The sequence below is a fragment of the Gossypium hirsutum genome, chromosome D13 (genome assembly GCF_007990345.1).
Source record: "Gossypium hirsutum isolate 1008001.06 chromosome D13, Gossypium_hirsutum_v2.1, whole genome shotgun sequence".
NCBI classification, from domain to species: Eukaryota; Viridiplantae; Streptophyta; class Magnoliopsida; order Malvales; family Malvaceae; genus Gossypium; species Gossypium hirsutum.
Window position 1 is genome coordinate 52,482,238 of NC_053449.1, and position 22,171 is coordinate 52,504,408.

Below are 22,171 nucleotides of genomic sequence, written 5' to 3' on the forward strand. Positions count from 1 at the left end.
ATCCTTCTGCTATTGCTTGAGAACTGCCTAACACTATTGCCCCCATCGAAATAGCCCGACTCAAGCAACTATTAAAGTGTTGTTCACATTACAGTGCTCCCCTTGGAAGATCATAACATTACGCTTCTCCTTAGCCATTAACATGCAATTGCAAAAAGTGTTTTCCAAGCGGCATCGTTGAACCAAATAATAAATGTATCACTATTAAATACATTGCATCATCCATATATTTAAATTTGCTGTAAAGAAATTATCATGCATATCTGTAAGTAATAGTCCAATCCACACCACACAAGCAAGTGTTCAAAATATGACATTTTCAATGTAGCAACCATAAGCAAAATATGATGCATCCCTTGCAATACCATGTTTACATCTTTAAAAATTTGTAAAGACTCTCTCTCCACTCCAACCATAAGAGTTGCTTTATTCTTTGCAGTAATGGCAATTTCCATAATTTAGTCAAATGATCCTCTTTCGATTCCAATTCCAACCATTGTTGCTTATAAGCATTGAGATTGTAAACTTACCAACGCTAGACCACCTCCACATGCATTAATCAAATCCTAAATTATCTTTTAGAAGGGGCACCTCCATATGCATTAATCAAGCCCTAAATTATCTTTTGGAAGGGGAATCGAAGCAATCTACAAAAGGATCGACTATTCTAAAAGATAAGCAAAGGAATCCCATTTCCAATTGTCATGAGTATCTACCATATCCGAGACCCGAACATTCTCCAAACCGCTAGCTTCCATAGTGCTTTTGCTAATCAAAGGTCTTACATTAAGCAGCTAAAGATCTAGCCAAATCGTCACACTTCTTCCATTGTCTGATGACCAACTTATATTACTTCGAAGCATCTCTTGTACTTTCAAACATAAGAATAGTTAGCTTTATTGATGGTAATAGAACAACAACCTTTAAATTTATATTTATTCTTCCTAGTTAACAATTCTAAACCCCAATTTGAAGAGAGAAGATTTATTTTGATCTCACATGCACCGCACATTTAACATCAAATATAATCAATTAGGATATAATGTGTGATATATATAAACGGTTAAATGTAATATTCTTATTTATAAAAAGTCATGTGGAATAAATCTAATGGGACATATGGTTTACCCTTAATAATATTGTTGAAATCACATTTTACCATGTACTACATACTAAAATGATAATGAGATATTAAACCATAATATGTAGATCACATGGGATAAGAATTAGAGGACCCACATGCAAATATGTCCTTAAATATGAAAGCTTTTTCATGGGAACTTGAAGAATATGCGTTGCTATTTGATCACATCTTCATCACAAAAATGTAATTTTATAAATACAGTTTGACCCTTTTTATAGTTATTTCTCATTAAATAATCACTATTAATGAAAATGTTTTTGAAGTCACAAACGTTACTTTTTCTTATATTTATTTCTCATTTTTAATTTAAATAACCCTAATAACAATAATTTATCTAAAATTAAAATTAGAAAAGGGAAGCCGGTTGTCTTGTCTCTATCTCGCTCTTTCTCTCAATTTTCTCTATCTTTTGATGTTTTCTCTTTCATTTCTCTTCTAATTATTATTATTTTCTTCAGATCTCTCAATCTCTCATTCTATTCTTTCCTTAATTTCGCTTCTAATCGGTTAGCCTTTCTTTTCTTTTCATTTTTTTTAGCTTTTTTTCAAATTGTACGCTTAATTTTTGAATAGCTAGGGTTCTACATTGTCTGAATTTTGATTAATGCAGAAAAAACTTAACAATTTTTAATTTTTTTCACTTTTGACTTTTTCCTTAGGATTACCATTAACTTAAGCTGTTCTTCTGGGCTGTGTTCTTATAATTATAAGGTACGGCGAAGAAAGAAGACTGACTTGGTGTCTCTTAAATTTGAATTTGCATGCTGCTAACAAATTTATATTTTCAATTCTTTTGATAGATAGCGGGCTTTTAACAATTTGACTAATTTGTTTGAAACTAAGATTTTTTATATTCCAGAAACTTCCGTTTTTGGGCGTTTATTCAATGTTCTAATCAAAGGAGGAGTTGGTGGGAGAACTTGTTGGATGCTCTTTAGGATTGGAAAGATTATGATAAAAAAAGTTGAAATATTTTTGCCTTTGTGTTTTTTTTTTGAAAGATCAATAAATAATTGTATTTTCTTAAATACAGTAAATTTCTCCATTCTAGAGTTTGGCATGGGTCATTTTTTTGATTGGATGCTTTTGATGATGGGTTTTTATTTTGAATGCCTGTTTTCTGATAGTAAAGATTTACTTTTTGGGGGGTGGGGGTATGAATTTAGGGTTAGATCATGGTGATGATTTTTATTTTGTTTGGTTGATGATGTGAAGGAAGAAATGTATGATAGCATGTATGGAAATATTGCATTTTGAACTTCTAAGAATTGGAATATATGTTTAAAGAAACTTTTGTTTTATAGGACATCTGAGTATTGGAGAATAAGTTCTTTCTTCTTTTTGGCATTCTTAGTCTGAGGTTAAATTAGCGGACAATGCAAAGAGACTACAATGATTAGTATATTCTCAAGGATCCGTGCCTTTGTCCTGAATGCTATGCTAACCGTTTCTTGGGTTACAAGTGCTGCAATTTAAAAAAGTGGATTTGTTAATATTCTTTGCATGTTTGCTTCTCTTCCATTTGTAGAAGGAAATGCTTTGTATTTCTACTGAAATAAGTGCATATTATAAATTCCAAATAAATAGATGAGAAGGTTTGATTAGCAAGTAATACCTTGCATGTCTTGTATTTCTGCTCTTAAGTTGGATGAAGGGGATACTTGTTCCCTTTTTTGCATTGAGGTGGAGTATGTGCTAAAGTTTCATTTCGTTGTGTCTTTTCTGATAATTCAAACTTTATAGATTTGCTGTTATTTTCAAGTTATATTTGTATGTTTTATTTTTGGTTCTTATAAATGGATAGATGCATGGTGGCCAGTTAGCTTTTTATTCTCTATGCTATATTAAATGTGGATTATGGTATGGCTTGTACTAATAAGTTTTTTTTTCTTTTTCTTTTTACTTTGAAGCAGTGACAAACTGTAACAAGTTATTGGAACACCATGGGCCAAAGAAATATGCTATGCCCTAATCAGATGATAGAAATGGACCAGCAAGGCCAAGGATATCTACATCCTGAGCCCTGCATCTTTATGGGTGGCAGGCCTAATTACCCACCACCTGATATCCAGATGGGAGTCGCGGCTCCAGGGAATGCTACTAGTCTTGATACTCATCCCTTACCAGAGCATTATGACAGTGGTATGTTCTATGGGTTACCCCAGTACCCAGGTGTTCAGCATCATAATCATTCCCCAAATCTTGATCTTGGTATTGGAAGTGCATCCAACTATTACATCCCCTATGTGGCTAACCCTTCGTCAAGTGCTCCTGTAAATCATGGACCGGCAGACCAGATGCCATCTTCAAGCAACTTCAACCTCCTAGGAGTTTCTGCAAATGAATATGCAAGGAATTGCCACTTCATGGATAATGTTAGGGGCTCGTATAAGAGAAAGAATTCTGAAGGAGTCCCAGGAAATTTTCAGCATTTTAATGCCTCATCAAGCTCTAGTTCCTCAGTTACACCATTAAGTTCTAGACATCCCGATGGAGTTGGGACAATGGATGGTGCATCCTTCAACATTCCTCAGTATAGGGGGAATGGCCCTCCAACAATTAGAGAAGCAGGACCTCAAAGAAGTGTGAGGAACAGATTAGGCGCAACTCCAGTGGAACCTGTTTTGATGCATAGTGCTAACCATGTTTTTCAAGGAAATTACATGGGTCAGCCCTTTCAGCCAACAATAACAGATGGAGGTGCCTCAGCCTGGACTCAGGTTCCTGGGGTTCCATATATGCATGGTAGTTTCTCCATTCCTCTATTCTTTCCTCCCAAGCTTGTTTTAGGAATTTCAATTTTCCATAAGTTATATTTCTTTTTTCTGAAAGCAGCTTCCATGTAAATGAGGTGATGTAGTACAATGTTTTCTCCTTGAAACTGATTTCTGTGGACTCTTCACTGTCTTATGTTTGAGCAGGTAGCAATGTTGGTGCACCTATGGAGACTAGTCTTAGAAGTTCCACAAACTTTTCACATGCTTCTCCCCTTGAACTTCGGAACCATAATTTTCATCACCCTGCACCACCTATTGAAGGAGTAAGAGGTCACAGCATTAATATTCATCCACAAGTAGCAGCAGTTCCTCATCGCTTTCCAGCAAGTTACGCCTCACAAAGCTCCATGAATCTTTCGCATGATGGTTGGGAGATGGGTCGTAGGCATCTGGGACCAGTTCCTCCTAGTGGCTTTAGGATATATCATTCCCGCCGAGAGAGTGGTATCGTACCTGAGACAACTGCAAGACACCGCAATCTTCCTCACCTAAGAGTTCTTCCGCCTGATGTTAGTACCTGTTCTTCATTTCTGCAATCTTATCTATGTTTATTACTTCATTTTCTTTTCTGAAACTAGGAAAAAGGTATTCATATATAACTGATCTTTTCTTTTTGGGGGTAATTTTCAGTTTAATATGGTGATATCTTTTAATTGATTTGGTGCAGGGAATTGCTGTACTGGAGCTCCCTGAATTTTATGAAGTAGGGAACTTTATTGATCATCACAGAGATATGCGCTTGGATATAGAGGACATGTCTTACGAGGTTAGTTGAAGATCATATACGTTGTTGTCTTGCATGGTTCAACTTTACTTTAGGTGACCATTCATTGTAAAATTCTCTAAATGACCACAGGAACTGCTTGCTCTGGGTGAGCGTATTGGAAACGTGAACACTGGATTGTCTGAGGAAACCATTACAAGTAAATTGAAAACAAGAAGTTATTCAACATTTGCTACAACTATTAATCTGGAAGAGGCAGCACCTATTGACCAGGAACCTGATTCTTGCATTATTTGCCAGGTAACGGACACTGAACAATGCTTAGAACTAGTATTATTCTTTATCAATGAGCTTGAACTGCACATCTCCGTTGTTCAAGTTTGAAGCACACGCCATCATACAACATGTCCATTCCTGACGGATTGTATTTGCTATTTCTCTTGGAATTTTGCAGGAGGATTATAAGAACCAAGAGAAAATCGGAACTCTTGATTGTGGACACGAGTATCATGCAGGTTGCTTGAAGAAGTGGCTGGTTGTTAAGAATGTATGCCCCATCTGCAAATCTGAGGCGATAGCCACAGAGTCAAAGAATGTATAAAATATGGAGGTGAGAAAAGAGTAATAAATTACATAAAATGGTTGATCTTGGTAGAATCAATCTGGGAAAACTCACCTAGATGTTTCTAGATTGATATTTTGTCAAGTATTTTGTACATGAACTTGCAGATATCTAACGGACAGTCCATCCATTATTTGTTGGCTTTGTAATTATCAAACAATTGTACAGACTCTCATTATGCAGTTTCAAGCTGTAATGTTAACTTCAGCTATAATGTGCTTTTTCAGAACTTCTTTTCTTATTTTCTTTCCCTATAATATGTTTTGCATCTCTCTGATGTTTATATTCTTGTTGAAGAACATTTATAAGGAAGGATTGGCATGATTAGGCTAAGCCATTTCAGTGCTGTCTACCATTAATCTGGTGCTCAAATGTATAATGATCAACCAAGAGAGGAAGCCATACATTTTGCTTATCACTAAGCAAAGACTCCCACATAACCCCATGATTCACATTAGATGGGCGTCTCAGTAACGTCTCTTGTGGAACATAACCACCAACAAACCCAAAGGCAAAGCCCCTTTACTCCTGGTGCATCCATCCCATGGTGTTAAAACCATTACTCCTGGTGCATCCATCCCATGGTGTTAAAACCACCAAAAATGATAAAATTGGGGAGAGCATAAGTTGGTTTTAGTTAAATTGGTTAAGGTTTCATATAGATGTGGTTTAAATATGTTTATAATATATAATATCTATACATACCTTGGAGACAACATTGTTGGGAGGGATAGTCATGAACCCCAAACATGGATCATAAAATGGACATGAAATAAACCTAAAAAAAATGTTAAGTTCGTTTGATTAGATCAAAACATGAAAGTCGATTGGTTTGGTTATAGTAAAAGGATGGTTAGTTATGTATTAGAAAGCATTGAAGCGATTGACCTAACAATTTGTTTAGGTAAAACCAAAACTCAAACCCTAGAAATAACTTTTGAACTTAGAGTGTGTTTAGCATTATTTTTCAAAATCAATAGGTTTGATTATAGTAGGAGGATAATTGGTTAAGTGTAAAAAATCAACTGAATTGACTGACTAACTCTTTTGTCATGGGTTGCGGATCAAAGCCTATGATTAATGTACAAAGAGCGTCCCATAGAGGTCAATCAATTAAATGGGGCTAATTGGGCCTACTTGAATTGACTTGATTCGTAAAACATGTGGAGAAGCCCATCTACTTGAAGCCTTAGTGGTCCAGTGAAGCACTTAAAAGAAAATTAGGGTTTCCATGGTAAATATGGAAACTAATATTAGAAGATTGATAATTTTATAATATTTGATTTTGTAGTCTTAAAGAATTGTACAAACTCTTTAAGAATCTTAATTGTAGAAAGACTTAATCTCGATTGTCAATGTACAACAAACTGTACTATTGGATCTGAGGGAGCTCAACTATAAATAGAAATCTTCCCCCTCATTTGTATTCATCCTATAGAAACTCACTTGTAATATTTTATAGTAATGAAATCCTATTGAGGGCATTTACTCAAACACTTGGTGTGTTTTTGCTTTTTTGTGACTTTTTTGTTCTTTTGTTGCTCTTTTGTCTTTAAGTTGCTTCCGTTTTATTTTTGGTGTTTTAAAGAATTTTTATGGAGAATTCTCACTTTGTTAGAGTTAGGCTGACTTAAGCGGATTTGAACTCAAGAAACCACTTAAGGTTGCAAGGATTGCAAGCCTAAAGTTTTAGCCCCGTGACAGTTGGTATTCGAACTACGGCTCGAAGGCATCAATCAATATGTTAAAAGGAGTAGATGGAGAACCATGAGAGTGCAAGGAAAGTTAGCCAATCGAGAGATATGTTGTCGATTTTGGAAAGTTGAGTGGTCAATCTTGAGGAATCCATAGAAGATATGAGGGAGACACTAGAGATAGTTGAGGGACGCACCGATGAGTTGGACTTGATGAAAGAGCAGCTTAGGGAATATGTGTTGGAGTCTCTCAATTCCAATGTGGAAGTGATGTGATGGGTGCTCAATTCCATTGCGGATAAGCTGACAGTAAGGGACAATGCTCTCGAGGCCACAGTGATGGCTTTGAAGGAGGAAACTAAGGCCACGGCGAGGGCTTTAAGCACAAGAGTTGAAGAGCTCGAGGGATAGCTCGTTGTGTGCTGAGCAGTTGTGGGTAAATGGGTGTTGGGTGCAACACTAAACCGCAAGATAGATGTCCCAAAACTGGAGAAGTTTAAGGGGGCAAGGTCTGTAAGGAAAGTGAAAAACTTCTTGTGGGAGATGGGGCAATACTTTCATGTCGTGAGCATCGAGGATGATGATGCGAAGGTAAATATTACTGTTAGATATTTTACTGATTTCGCTCTTCTATGGTGGAGGTGAAAGTCCACTGATGAAAGGCGTGGTCAGGTTGTAATTGAGACTTGGGAGGAGTTCCAAAAAGATGATTTCAAGAAGCAGTTTTACACCCAATATGCCGAGGAGGAGGCTCGAGCTAAGTTGCACCAATTCTCGCGAGAAGGCACAATTTGGGAGTATGTGAAGGAGTTTAGAAAATTACTGCTCCAAATCACATATTTGAGTAAGAAAGAGACATTCTTCTATTTCATGGATGTGTTGAAGCCGTGGGTTAAATAGGAATTGGAACGCCGAGGGGTCCAAGAACTGTCAAAAGCCATGATCGTGATAGAGTCCTTAATCGAGCTTGTTTTGAGGAAAGACAAGTTCGAGTCTCCTAAATCCAAGGTAAAGGACAATGGTGGGGGAGATGAAGAATGACATGTTGAGTATAGCAACAATAATGGTGCCAATGGGAACCCACGGATGGTGTAACCCCCTAAACCCGACTTAGACGTTATGGCCGAATCTCGAATATCACATTGGCCATATTGATGGCCCAAAAAATCATTTAGCTATTTTCTCTTAAAAATCACCGTTGCTAAAAATGTCCTTGTAACTTGTTTGAGAAAACCAAATTTTGTTTGAAATTATTTATCTTTAGAAAACTCAAGTTTTGATATTTTTCAGAAAATGTCGTACTTCAATTAAAACATTACAACAGATAATTTGCATATCTAAAACTCGTCATTTTTAAAACGTAGATTTAATATATATCTTGTAAAATATCAATTTTGTGAGCATATAGTGTTGAGTTTCAAAAACAAAGTATTGAATTCTGAAAACACCCTTATTGGGTCTTGTTTGACTTAGTTATGAAAATCCATCGTAAATTGTCAATTTCACAATCTTTTAAATGATAATTTTAAAACTTAAACCATGCAGAAAAATCCAAAACCAAAATAATCCAAAGTAAAAATCCATAGTAATAAAAACACATCCCGAAAATATTGAGTACCAAAATAATATATTTTTCTAAAAATGACTGAGAGGTCCTTCGTAAGCCGAGCCCGTCCTAACCTCGATTATTATCTAAGAAATCAAAATTAAAAAATGGTGAGCTTTAAAATCCCAGTGTGGGTTACAAATCATAATATCATAAATTAACACATAAAGCATCAGATTAAACAAATCATATACATATAGATATTTAGTCAAAATTTCACATTTATCAAAATGCATAATGACGATGTCAATGCAACACTTTTTCAGAAATCAATGCAGATCTTTCAGAAAAACAGATTATACCCATCTTCGCTACACATCATAATAAGTTTCCCAGAACTCCTCCATCCAATAACACACCAATATTGTGGACAAGCCACCAAATAGTGCAGTCGAGCTGTCCGAAACAAAATATTGTGGTCGAGCCATCAGATAATGCAAATATACTACTAGATACAGAATATTACAGGTATACTGCCAATTAAATTATCCCGGGTTGCCCGACAACGATAATTCACCACCCCGGGTTGCTCGACAATGATAACCCTCCACCCTGGGTTGCCCGACAACGATGGCTTACTCATATTAATATGCAGTTAAACTGCTAGATACTTCATCCATACACATTATCCCAACCCCATGCATGTGATATGGCATACAGAACAAATTTTACATTAAGCATGCTTTACATGTGAATCAGATTTATTTTTGATTTAACATAATGACATGCTTAACATGCGAATCAAAATTAAAAATAATGGCATGCTTAACATGCGAGTCAAAATCAGATTAATAACATGCTTAACATGCGAGCCAAAATCAGATTAATAGCATGCTTAACACACGAATCAAAATATCAGAATATTAACATGTTTAACATGCGAATCAGAACATCAATAATTCAATATCACGTTTATTGTACATTTGTATTCAAATCGCCATATATCACATATCATGAGTGTAAGGAAATCGCACATCAACATTTTTAACAGAAATCACACAATCGCATATTTCATCACAGATCTGAAGTTTCAGAATCCTTACTTGAAATCCTTCTTTAACGGATTTTACCAATCCATACGAACACTTAACGTATTCACCCAATATCAATTTTTAGATGATTATTTAAATAGTAATTAATTATTTCTCATAATAATATTATCTTGATTAAATATGATATCAACCATTGTTATAAAAAAAATCCCCACACATTTGCAAATCCGTTCGTAATGATCCCGACTCCAACTTCTAACGAAAGAGTTCGGTTCTCGAGCTTGAAATCCTTCGACTTAATCGCACATTTGTACAATTGGGGTTACGAAACCAAGATTTTTTTATTAGCACTTCAATGAAACCCATAAATTAAAATGGTTAGTGTTGTCTTAGTCGAGTATGTATGTATAAAATATACAAGAGTGAATCAAGGAGAAAACATTGACTATACTTACGTAGTAATAGAAGAAAGAGGGCTAAACGATTTCCCATGATATGATGATTAGAGAGGAGGATCCGACACTATCAAAAAATAATATGATGTAAAAAAAAGTTAGAAAATAGGATGGGAAGTAACCCTTTAATGAACAAAAATCATAATTGAAGGATTACATAAACGAATTTTGAAAAGAGGAGAAAAGAAAAAAATCAAAAATTTTCGGGTGGTGGTTGACGGCGACAATGCGGCGGTGGTAATGGAGAGGTGGTGGTGAGGTGGAGGTGTGACGGCCTTATGTGGTGGTGGAGTGAGGGATAAATGAGAAGAAAGGGTGATTTAGATGGTGAAATGGAAGAAAAAAGAGAGAAAAAGGGGGGAAGAGCAAGGTGGTAGACGACAAAGAAAGGGGAGGAGAGAAAAATGAAAATAAAATAAAAAGTGAATTGGACATGTCTAGGTGCATGGCCAGCCAAGGTAAGGTAAGGGAGGAAATTTGGTAGGTTGAGGGGTGTAACACCCTTAGCCCGTCTCCATCGTTGGATTAGGGTTATAGAGTATTACAAAACAATAAAAAACATTTGAACATTCTATCAATCAATAATATAATCACATCACAAACCATTTATATTCAAGCACAATGTCCTTAAATCGAGCCTTCGAGGCCCTAAAAATAACCTAGAATCAAATTGGAACAAATTTGAAACAATTTAGAAATTTAGTAAAAATATGCAAAATTTGTAAAATAGGGGTCGCACGGCTGAGACACACGTCCGTGTCTCAAATTGTGTAACAATAGAAGTAGAGACACATGGCCATGTCCCAGCCCGTGTAACTTTTTTAGTCGCCCCACACGCCCGTGTACCAGGCCGTGTGATGGGTCGTGTAACTCACTGACTTGCACCCTAAAGAACTCATCTGATGAAACACGACCATGTCGCCAGGCTGTCTGAGTCACACACCCGTGTCTCATGCTTTGTAGACCCAAAATTAACCTTAAACAATAAGTTTACCAATTAAGCTTACTTGGGCTATAAGTAATCCATTTACCAGCCAAAAGACCTATTCAAAATGACATTAAACAAGCTCAAAGCATGTTAAATCAACCATCCTAAGTGCTTAACCAATGTACCTTCATTGGTACCACAAGTATATATAACTATGTACAAAATGAAATCACTCCATCAAACATTCAACCAATGTGTCAAACATAAGCATCTCAATCACAACATTCCGAATATACTTACTATGAGTTTGCACTAAAATATCATACCTCGTTCACATATATACCATATAAATTGACTATTTGCATTTAAGATCATATCTTAACACTTTACATATCAAAACAAAAGTAATAGCATACAAGACTATTACATGCCATATAATCCAAAATGAACATTCCAAAAACTACCGAAAATGAGTGGATAGTGTGACTTGAGTGTCGATCTGACTGTCCAACCTTCAGAGTATCTACAAGAACAACAAAGTAACACAACTAAGCTCATTGAAGTTTAGTAAGTTTGACGTACTAAAACAATAAATCTTGCCGAAGTAAGTACAACAAATCATTCTATAATAATATAATCTGTACAAGCCCAATAATGCCCGGGCCCAAACAAATAAATATGCCCGGGCCCAGACCAACAAACAAACCCAAATATCCCATTTGACCCAAGCCCCATCAGCCTAAAACCAAAAAAAACCCTAGGCGCTGCAGCAAACTCGCACGGCAGTAGCCCCCACACGCACGCCGCAACAGCCCCCGCACGTCACGTCTGTCGCCTCCGCATGTTGCGCACGTTACTCCGTGCACGTCGCGCGCATTTTCCTCCAACAGTACCTGTAACGAGACTAAAAAAAATAACAACAGAATACAGAGAATCAAGGGATTTTTTATTGATTTTATTGTTATTTCTTTAGGTCGGCTATAAAACGGAGTCAGATTTTGTGTAATAAGGGGGGGAGAAGTCAGTGTAAAGAAAATATAGAGAGAAAATATACTAAAAAAGTTTTTCGAAGCTGAATCGCTTTTAGTTTTTCTGTTCTTTTTTATTTTTCCATTTATTTTTCATTTAAAATAAAAAAGGAGAAAGAAAGAAAACTTACCTGAGTCGGGATCGGGATCGGCGCCGGATTTCGAACCGATTAATCGCTTGAATGGCGACGCAAAAAGGGGCTAGGGCCGAAACCCTAGCAGAGGAAAAGGGGCGGCCCTCCTATGTTTTTTTAAGGGACCCTGCAAATGTTTTTTTAAGTTTTTTTCCCTTTTAAATAACACTTGCAAAACGACGCCGTATGGGGGGGCCATGACCCGCGCGGTGACCCGACCCGGTCCCAGGATCCGCGCACTTTTTTAAATGGGCCAATTTCTCATTTGGTCCTCTGTTTTACGAGGGGTGTTTAAATCGGTCTTTTATTTCTTTAAAATTTGGTCGTATGTTTTATTACTGTTTTAATTTGGTCTATGTTGCTGCGCAACGTTTGGGAAATTGGGTAAATTTCCCTTTCGATCCTCCAACTGTTGCGCGCATCTTAATTTGGTTTTTTTTTTTATTTTTTATCTTTAAATTTAGCTTCAAAAATTCGTTTATTTTCAATTTAATCCATTTTTTAAAACTATTTCACTATTTAATTATTTTTTATTTGTTGTTATTATACTATATTATTACTTGTTTGTTATTATTTACTATTATTATTAATATTGTAATTATTATTTTCGGGTACATACAAACATTTTTTATTTTTAATTTCAAAAGCCTTTTTTTGCTTCTGTAAATATGTATATACGTGTATTCACTACACCAAAACAGGCTTTTAGCGGCGCTTTTTTAGGCCTTTAGCGGCGCTTTTTAGCGCCGCAAATACTTTTAGCGGCGCTTAGATGCCGCTAAAGGTGTTGGTCTATAGCGGCGTTTTTAATATAACCGCCGCTATAGATTGGTGTCTTTAGCGGTGTTTTCTGGATAAGTGCCGCTATAGATCAGGGTTTTTAGCGGCGTTTTTTATATAAGCGCCGCTATAGATCATGGCCTTTAGCGGCGCTTTTACCAAAAACGCCGCAATAGACCCTGATCTATAGCGGCGCTTATCCAGAAAACGCCGCAATAGACCCTGATCTATAGCGGCGCTTATCCAGAAAACGCTGCTAAATACCCTTTGTCTATATAGCGGCGCTTCGCGCAAAAACGCCGCTAAAGACCCTAATCTATAGCGGCGCTTTTACCAAAAACGCCGCTAAATTTGGCAGATTTGTAAATTTTTTTTATATTTTCTGCCCTCCTATTAAAAACAAATCAAAAGAAATCATATCTAAACCAGCCAAAAGTAACAAATCTATGGATTAAACAAATAATATAATAAATATCAATAAATATAAACAAATTCGTATTATTCTTACAAAAATGTTAAAAGTTAAAATAATAATTGAAAGTCAAAATTGAAGTATATTTACACGATAGTCTAAGACGGCGGCTGTTGCGACTGCTGAAACATCTTCATCATACTCTGGAGCTGCTGCTGGAGTTCATCGAACTTTTGACGCTGCTCTGCTTCCCTCGCTGCAGCCTTTGCTTCTCTCGCTTTAGCCTCTGCTTCTCTTACTGCAGCCTGTTCTTCTCTCACTGCCGCCTCTGCTTCTCTTGCTGCCGCATCTGCTCTAAGCTGCTGCTAGAGTTCTTCATACTTTTGTTGAACCTCAGCTTCTCTCGCTGCTGCATCTGCTTTAAGTTGTAGCTGGAGTTCTTCATATCTTTTTTGAACATCAGCTTCTCTCGATGTTGCCTCCGCTTTAAGTTGTGTAATTTGCTTCGTTGTTGTCACTTGCATCAGAGCAATCTGGTCTCTTAACCTCTGAACTTCAGCTTCAGCTCGACTCCCCGAAGGCATATGCTGTTGCGAGCTAGATCCAAAATATTGGGACGGGTTAACAAAAGATCCTTGGAATCGAACCCGACCATACCTTTCAGGACCCAAAACTTCAGTGATAATCCAGTTATCAATGTCGTCAATGTGAACAGAACTATCACTGGATGCAATCGCGTCGTACTCCGCCTTTTTATTCTTTAATTTTTCCTAAAAAATAAATCACACATAGATAGGACGCAATATATATTAAAAATAAGAATGCAACATAACTTAACAATATTTGCATTATAATAAATGAAATAAATCATTAGAAAGTAAACACTATATAAATAATTAAAACAAGTGAAATTGTATTAAGCAAACGTACCATAATTTCTGCAGCTTCAGGAGTCATAGGGTTTCCATCTTTCTTCCTATGTGTAATGTCAAAAAGTTGAAGTCGTCCAACTTTTTGACCGGACGACAGTTCCTACAATACAATAGTAAAAATATTAATTGATAGAAAGTAATAAATATCTGCCAATATTAAAAGCATTTCAAAATACCTCTGCATGAGCTACACACGCAAAACTTTTCGACCCAGCTGTGTGAGTGAATTTTTATTGCTGCCTACTCTGTTTTCCAACTTGTTCACGATCCTACATTATGAAATTATTAGTACGTTAATTAGGAAATACTATACACCAAAATAATTACAAAATTTTATAAGTTACACATACCTCTCCTTTCTTCGAAGTCCAAAATCTAACGACCTCTTCCCATTGGTACCTCAGCATTCTCGGCGGGACATTTTGTAATCTCTCGTCGAGTGTTGTTTTTGTTTTAAAATATTCTTTCTTTAAAGTGCTCTTATGGTCTCTCCATCTTTTTCCCAATGCCTTCTTTACATAACATCGGAGACCTCTAGAGTAAATCTCACCTACAAAAAACACAACTTAAGAAAGTAAATGTAAACGAAACTTAAACCCAAGTATTATAAATGACATACACGTTTTGTTACCTTAATGTTATCGATAGCTTGGATCTTGTTACTCTCGGGCACTTTATGCCATGACTCGAAGTTAATTGGCAACATATTTGCATTCCGTGCTAGAATGCCCATGTATCCTGTTAAAAGGTGGGCTTCTGATCCAACAGGCTGACCAAAGCTATTACTGGATACTTGGAAACGCTCGACTGGATCTAGGTCGTATAAATCGCTCAGTACTGTACGTCCGCGAACTCTCCGCGTCTCACCAGTTTCATCTGAAAAATAAAAGTATTGTAATATACGAAATTTAAAAAAATAAACAAGAAGTTAGCACACATGAAAATTAAATGTTAAATTACTTTGAACTTCTATATGTTCCTCAGGTGTAACCGGAACATTGGAAGATCCAATTGCAGTCTGTTATTCAGTGCTGTTTGTTTCCGCCGAGTTTGGAGTACCTTGAACAATGCGGTGCGATCGCACTTTTCTTCTAGGCATTTTATCTGTAATACAAATAAATTAGTTGAAAACTTAGTATACAATTACAACAATAACATCATTCGTAAATATAATTAGATAATCGTAAAAGTTGACTACATTATAATTCGTAAATATCTTCATCCGTATCCTGGCGGACCTATTGAAATTGTGTACTAGTACTAGGGATGTTTTCGTTTAAGTTCTGTTCTGGAAATGGTAAAGTTTGTGTTCTGTCATCAATGTCATCTCTACTTCCACTGCCCATGTCAAACAAGTCTCTAGGGATGTTACGGAGTACAACGTACCAACCCTCATCAGTTGGATCTTTTGAGTAAAAAACTTGTTTGACTTGAGAAGGAAATACATACGGCTCATCAATCAATTGTTGTCCTGTGTGAATCAATCGAGCGAAGTTTACCATTGTGAAACTAAATTGATCTTGCTTGATTCCACGTGCAGTATTAACATCGGCCCAATCACCTCGAAATAAGACAACTTTCCATTTGCCGTAGTAATCCAACTCAATTATGTCAGTAAGAAGTCCAAAATATTCCACATTTCCCTCCACAGGATTATTGTCCCTAGCACTAGCATAACTTGTAATTGAGGAATTAACAACTATTCCACAATTTTGCGTTCTCCTCAATCTCTCGTGATATTTTGTATGAAATCTGAATCCGTTTATGAGGAATAAACTATATCTTTTAACCACCCGATTTGGACCTTGGGAAAGCCATTTAACTTTGTCGGTGACGTTCTTCCCACTCCAAACCTATTGAATGGAAAGTAAACTGAGTAATTAAAAATGTTTTGAACAAATATTATTATTTGTAGGTGAAAGCTCCAATTACATACCGTTTGACTTAACCATTCATGAAAAGATTCTGTAACAACTTATTGATATCTCGATGTTGTGTTCTTTGAGAGCGCGAACGAGATCTCAATATTTGTTTGTACTCACTATGTTACAAATATGTTAAGTTTGTTAGACTATAAACAATTTTTGAAATGATAAATATTTATCAAATTTCTAGAACTTACTTGCGTAAAGGTTCCATTGATTCGTGGTGAAACAGAACATATCGATGTGCTTGTACCCACGATAAATCATCTAATTCTGCAATTTCAACTTTACCGATTGGTTCTCCAAAACTTTGGAACAAATAATTGTCGGCAAAGTTACGATCCGTGAGTCCAGCATTTCTATTTGGTCTGTTCAACCTTGTTTCAACATCTTCCAAATATCTTGAACAGAAGGTCATACATTCCTCTACCAAGTAGCCTTCAGCAATCGATCCTTCTAGATAACGCTTGTTGCGGCAATAAGACTTTAATTTTGATAGGAACCTAAACACAATATACAACATTGTCAAAAGTTGTAACTAAAGGCACATGGGTGAATGAAGGAAAATTTACAAAATTGTAATTAACACCTTTCTATGGGATACATCCATCGATAGAAAACAGGTCCGCCAAGAATTGCTTCATGCGGGAGATGGATTATCAAGTGAACCATAATAATGAAGAAGGAAGGTGGGAAGATTTTCTCCATGTTGCATAGATTTAAAGCGACAAATGGCTTTCATTATATTGGATAGTTCAATTATACAAGACGTCACCTTCTTTGAAATACAACATTGTAGAGCAACTGGCAGTAAATCTTGCATCAAGATGTGATAGTCATGTGACTTTAGCGAATATAGTCTTCGATCTTTAACACTAACACATTGAGATATATTTGATGCATACGCATCTGGAACCTTTATATCCTTCAACACCATGCAGAACACTTCTTTCTCTGTCTTCGACATTGAGAAAATTAAAGGCGGCAACCGATATTTACCATTCGGAAGTGGATTCGGATGAAGATCAGGTCAAATTCCCATCTGAACTAAATCAAGCCGACTCTGAAGATTGTCTTTTGATTTTCCGTCTACATTCAAAATTGTACAGACAATGTTCTCACAGACATTTTTCTCAATATGCATAACATCAAGATTGTGTCGTAAAAGGTGGTGCTCCCAATAAGGTAACTCAAAAAAAAATACTTCTTTTTTTCCACAAGTCCACCTCATTAGGATCGTCCTCTTCATCGGAGTTATCGTCAGCTTCATCATTTGATCTTCTATTTCTTTGCGTGTTTGCCGGTTGATTCATCTTCCCATAACTAAAATTCATATCTTCCAACATTAACAAGATTTCAGATCCACTTGTCTGCGAAGGAGCTTCTCTGAACTCTTCAGTACCATCAAATGCCGAACTTTGAAATCTAAATCTATGATTTTCCGGTAACCACCGACGATGCCCCATGAAGAGAACTTCTTCCCATTGTATAACCATTGCGAACATGTCTGTGCAGCACAACAGGGGCACGCATAACGACCCTTGGTACTCCAACCGGATAAATTGGCGTAAGCGGGGAAGTCATTAATGGTCCACATCAAAGCTGCACGTAAATTAAAGTTTTCCTTTCTCAGCACATCGTATGTCTCGACACCAGCCCATAATTGTTTTAACTCTTCAATAAGTGGCTGTAAATAAATGTCGATATCATTCCCGGGCCCTTTCTCTCCAGGGATAATCATAGATAAGATAAGGGAAGATTGCTTCATGCAAATCCACGGAGGCAGATTGTAAGGAACAAGCACCACTGGCCATGTACTGTATGCAGTACTCATGATCTTGTAAGGATTAAATCCATCAGATGCTAGGCCAAGCCTGACACTCCTCGGATCGCTTGCAAAGCTTGGAAATTTATTGTCAAATGATTTCCAAGCTAAAGAATCTACCAGATGCCTTAATAGTCCATCATCGGTTCGTCCTTCATGGTGCCACGTCATTGACTCCGCTGTCTTCGACGACATGAAAAGCCTTTGAAACCTTGGTATCAGCAGAAAATACCGCAAAATCTTGACCGGCTTCTTTCTTGGCTGTGCATCATTTTCATCGTCGTTCCCATCTTCTGTGTTTCTATTCATCCAACGGGATTCGCCACATACATGACAGCACTGTTGGTTTCTCCGATCGCCCCAGTACAACATGCAATCTTTCGGGCAACTATGGATTTTGTTGTACCCAAGACCTAAGTCTTTTATCATTTTCTTCATATCTTTGCATGACTGGGGGATTTTTGCAAACGGAAACATTTCTCTCAAAAACTCTAACAGCATTGTCAATGAGTTCCCGGTCCACCCTCCCAAACATTTTAACTGGAAAAGACGAATGCAGAACGACATTTTTGAAAATTTCGATCCCTCATATAGTTCTTCGTTCATCTCATTAAGTAGCGCGTAGAACTTTGCCGCTTCTCCATTCGGCTCTTCATGATGTTGGTTTCTTCTGGGTTCGGTAAAAGCATTTTCACCGAGATTACAATCATCAGATGGCACAAAGTCGGGTGGGAACGACTGTAAACCATGACTGTGAATATTAAATGCTTCCCGCAACATCCCTTCCATGTCATCCCCTCTAACAGACTGATGGTAGGCAGTACTATCATAAGATACATCCATCCTTGAAGAGGAAGTACTAGGCGGACATTCTCCATGAAAAAACCATTGTTTATAACCACGAACAAACCCATCAACAATTAGATGCTCGTATACAACTTCACGATAATGCCAGTTTATGTTGACACACTTCTTACACGGGCAAAGAATCATGTTCTTTTGGCTTGCATATTGAAATGCAAAATTTAGAAAAGTTTGTACTCCATTTCGGTAACCGTCGCTTACCCTTGACAAATTCATCCAAGACCGGTCCATTTCTTATTTCTTAAAGCCTAATCTTGACAATAAATTGCACGGGTTTAGGATTTAGGAATAAGTATAGTTAAGCTATGTAAGTTATGTATTATGTAAGTTATTTATTACCCAAATTATGTAAGTTGTGTATTATGAAAATTATGCTATGTAAGTTATGTAAGTCACATAAGTTATGTAAGAAGTTATTTATGTAAGTTATTTATTATGAAAATTAAGTAAGTTATGTAATTTACGAATAATTAAAAATATGTAAGTTATGTAAGTTGTAAGTTATGTATAATATTAATTAACTAAGTTATGTCATTTATGTATCATATTAATGTAAGTTATGTAATTTATGTATATTAACTAATTAATTTATGTAAGTTATGTATAATATTAATTAATTAAGTTATGTCATTTATGTATAATATTAATGTAAATTATGTATAATATTAATTAATTAAGTTATGTCATCTATGTATAATATTAATGTAAGTTATGTATAATATTAATTAATTAAGTTATGTCCCTTACAATAAGAGACAAATATTGATTTTATAATATAAACATTGGATAAACAATTTTGTTTAAAAAAAAGATTGGATGAACAGTATTTTATAATATAATATTAATTTTAGATACAAATATAATATTAATTTTAGTTACAAATATTACACAAATAGTATTTTATAAGGTAAATAAGCATTCTGCATGCAACTTGACTAAGAAATTAGTAGCAAATAGGGAATTGAGTTTGTATAAAAAACGTGGACCGTCTCTCTATTAGGTAGCTGTCAATGGCATTTTAACTCCAACCATCTCACATTCTTACCGAATTGAATGTGTGTTTTAAATTCTCAACCCATCAAAATAAAAAATTAAAGAGAAATTTTGAATTGAACTTATATACAAAATAGAATACAATATATTACCTCCTTTTCTTTCTACCATTTAATCAAATGAAAGTTATGGTTAATCTCTTCTTTTCCTTATCTTTCCTCATTTTAGATAATCTAATAAAAGAATATAGTTTAATCCAAACGTAAAATTAAAAATTAAACATTATTGGGAGGAACAGTAACAAACCTTAAAATAATTAATTTTCATGGATAATCAAATAGACATAAAAGCATAAATTGATTTCAAAGAAGACGAAATGTAAATATCCAACAGTAAAAAATAACTTCATAATTATTAAATGTCAATATAGTCTACTTACAAAGAAAAATAACTCAAGATAATTTAAGATATAACATTATTTCTTAAAATTGATCATCCTAATTGAGTTATACTCTTCAATTTTTTATTAAACCGAAGCCATCAATAAGAGAATTGGTTGAAAATTGTTGAGCTGTATCCTTATTAATTTTTTATACTGGCTTTGGTAGTTTCGATTAAGGGTTGTATTTGCTCTCCCTCCTCCTTTTTACTTGCGATCTGGTGTGTTTTTTTTTTACTGAGGTTGCTGGTAGTGGATTTGGTTATGATGATGTTCGGGTTGACTGGGGTTTTGGGTGTGAGGTTGACGGTAGGTGCAAGCTGAAGTAGTGATCTGGACTCTGATTTAGTGAATAGTGTGACGGTGGGGTTGGAGTAGAGGTTGGAGCAGTTGGCGCTGGTGAAGATGGGAGAGGGAGTTGTCCTTGGCAGTGGTGGTTGGCGACTTTGACTCCATCAACAGGCTCAAGGTCATATGGACCAAATATTGTAAAATATATTTTCAGAATTATATAAATCTAACATTAATGGTCAAAGCCAAAAAAATATATATGTATTTAGCATAAAAAATAAAAGGATCATACATTACCCAAATAGTGAAAATGGATCCAAATTCAATCAAAGTCCTCTAATTAATTTGTCCAAATCAACATTGATTCAGAATTTAGAATTTTCTTTTCATTTGAAAAATTAAACTCAATAATTGGTAGACTTAAATAAAATTCGGTGTCTACACCACTCAATAATTACCAGCTAACAAAGTGATGAATTCAACTACAGTAAATTTGGTTTACATCAGTTTTGGATTTCATTCATGGACTCATTAAGTTAATAATAATCATAATAATTAAAGTAAGAAAGTGATGAACATTTTCTTTAACTAATAAATTTAGCAAATTAAATATACATACCTCTTAAAGTTCACAAGGAAGTAAAGGCTGCAAGGAAGTAGAGGCTGCAAGTTCCTGGGATTGCTTCACGATTGAATTTCCAGCAGTTTATCAATTGATCAAAAAGTCTACTTTCTGCTGCAGTTGACTAAGAAAACATTATACAGGGTCATCTATACAGAGATGAGCCAAGCAACAATAAGGGAAATAACATATATAAAGAGAAAGCAGCAGTTTAAAATATACAATATGCATATAATTTTTTATGACAAAACATGCAGACATAAATTTTAAATTTCAAAATATACATATATTCATACCTAACACTAATCTCATTTAACTCGAATTCATACCCAACACTCATCTCATTTAACTCGAATATCATAGATGGCAAATACGTCAGTAAGACTAACCAAAACCAAAACATGTAAAGGGATAGTGAAAGTGAATCTATTGAGCTCTCCCCTAAGCCAATGTTACAAAAATGAATTGCCATTGATCCAAACCCAAAACGCACAAAAAAATACGGGAAAGGGGAAGTCCATCGATACCAGAAAATAATGTTGTTCGGCTATCAGAAAGGGATTGAGCAATTGGGAAATTGGGGAAAATACTTTGGGGAAGAATAACTTGGGGGAAATTGGGGGAAAAGAAGTTGGGAAATTGGGGAAATGAAATCGTGGAAATTTGACTTGGGGGAACACTAAAGGAAATTCCCAAATTCCCAAACCCTTGACACGCAAAAACGCCGAAATTCCCCGAATTCCCAAACAAACAGGCCAAAGGTTGGTGATTGAATTTATTATTTAAACCCCAGTTTCCCAAATTACATTTAACCCAAACCCTAAATCAAGATACAGTGATTTAAAAGACAAAAAGCTTACCTTTTTCACCACAAATTCTGCAACTTTGATGGTATCCTGTCAAGATTGGCTCAACTGTTGCTTCGTTTCACCCGATTTATGAGTTCTCCTCTCCCTTTTTTCCTTTGTATTTTCTCTTTCGATA

General features: G+C 35.8%; 1 protein-coding gene across 4 annotated transcripts; it reads left to right on the plus strand.

Moving 5' to 3' along the window:
- The first annotated feature begins 1,283 nt into the window (after positions 1-1,283).
- LOC107920460 (probable E3 ubiquitin-protein ligase ZFP1) lies at positions 1,284-5,496 on the plus strand. Of its 4 annotated transcripts, none has more exons than XM_016850192.2 (7): positions 1,371-1,650; positions 1,804-1,855; positions 3,058-3,889; positions 4,066-4,430; positions 4,589-4,687; positions 4,778-4,945; positions 5,100-5,496. In XM_016850192.2, exons 3-7 carry the CDS (start codon positions 3,088-3,090, stop codon positions 5,244-5,246), a joined length of 1,581 nt encoding a protein of 526 aa, XP_016705681.1. In that variant the 5' UTR covers positions 1,371-1,650; positions 1,804-1,855; positions 3,058-3,087; the 3' UTR covers positions 5,247-5,496. The 4 variants fall into 4 exon arrangements, with proteins under 4 accessions (XP_040965038.1, XP_016705681.1, XP_040965037.1 ...); XM_041109103.1 differs by having other exon boundaries at positions 1,482-1,650; positions 3,055-3,889; XM_041109104.1 differs by lacking the exons at positions 1,371-1,650; positions 1,804-1,855 and adding an exon at positions 1,284-1,327.
- The last annotated feature ends 16,675 nt before the right edge of the window (positions 5,497-22,171 follow it).

Excerpts from the sequence above, each read along its gene's own strand:
- LOC107920460 (XM_041109104.1), top strand. The coding sequence starts at position 3,088 with ATGGGCCAAAGAAATATGCTATGCCCTAATCAGATGATAGAAATGGAC. Across the intron at positions 3,890-4,065 it reads TGGGGTTCCATATATGCATG|GTAGCAATGTTGGTGCACCT; the intron begins GTAGTTTCTCCA and ends ATGTTTGAGCAG. Across the intron at positions 4,431-4,588 it reads TAAGAGTTCTTCCGCCTGAT|GGAATTGCTGTACTGGAGCT; the intron begins GTTAGTACCTGT and ends GATTTGGTGCAG.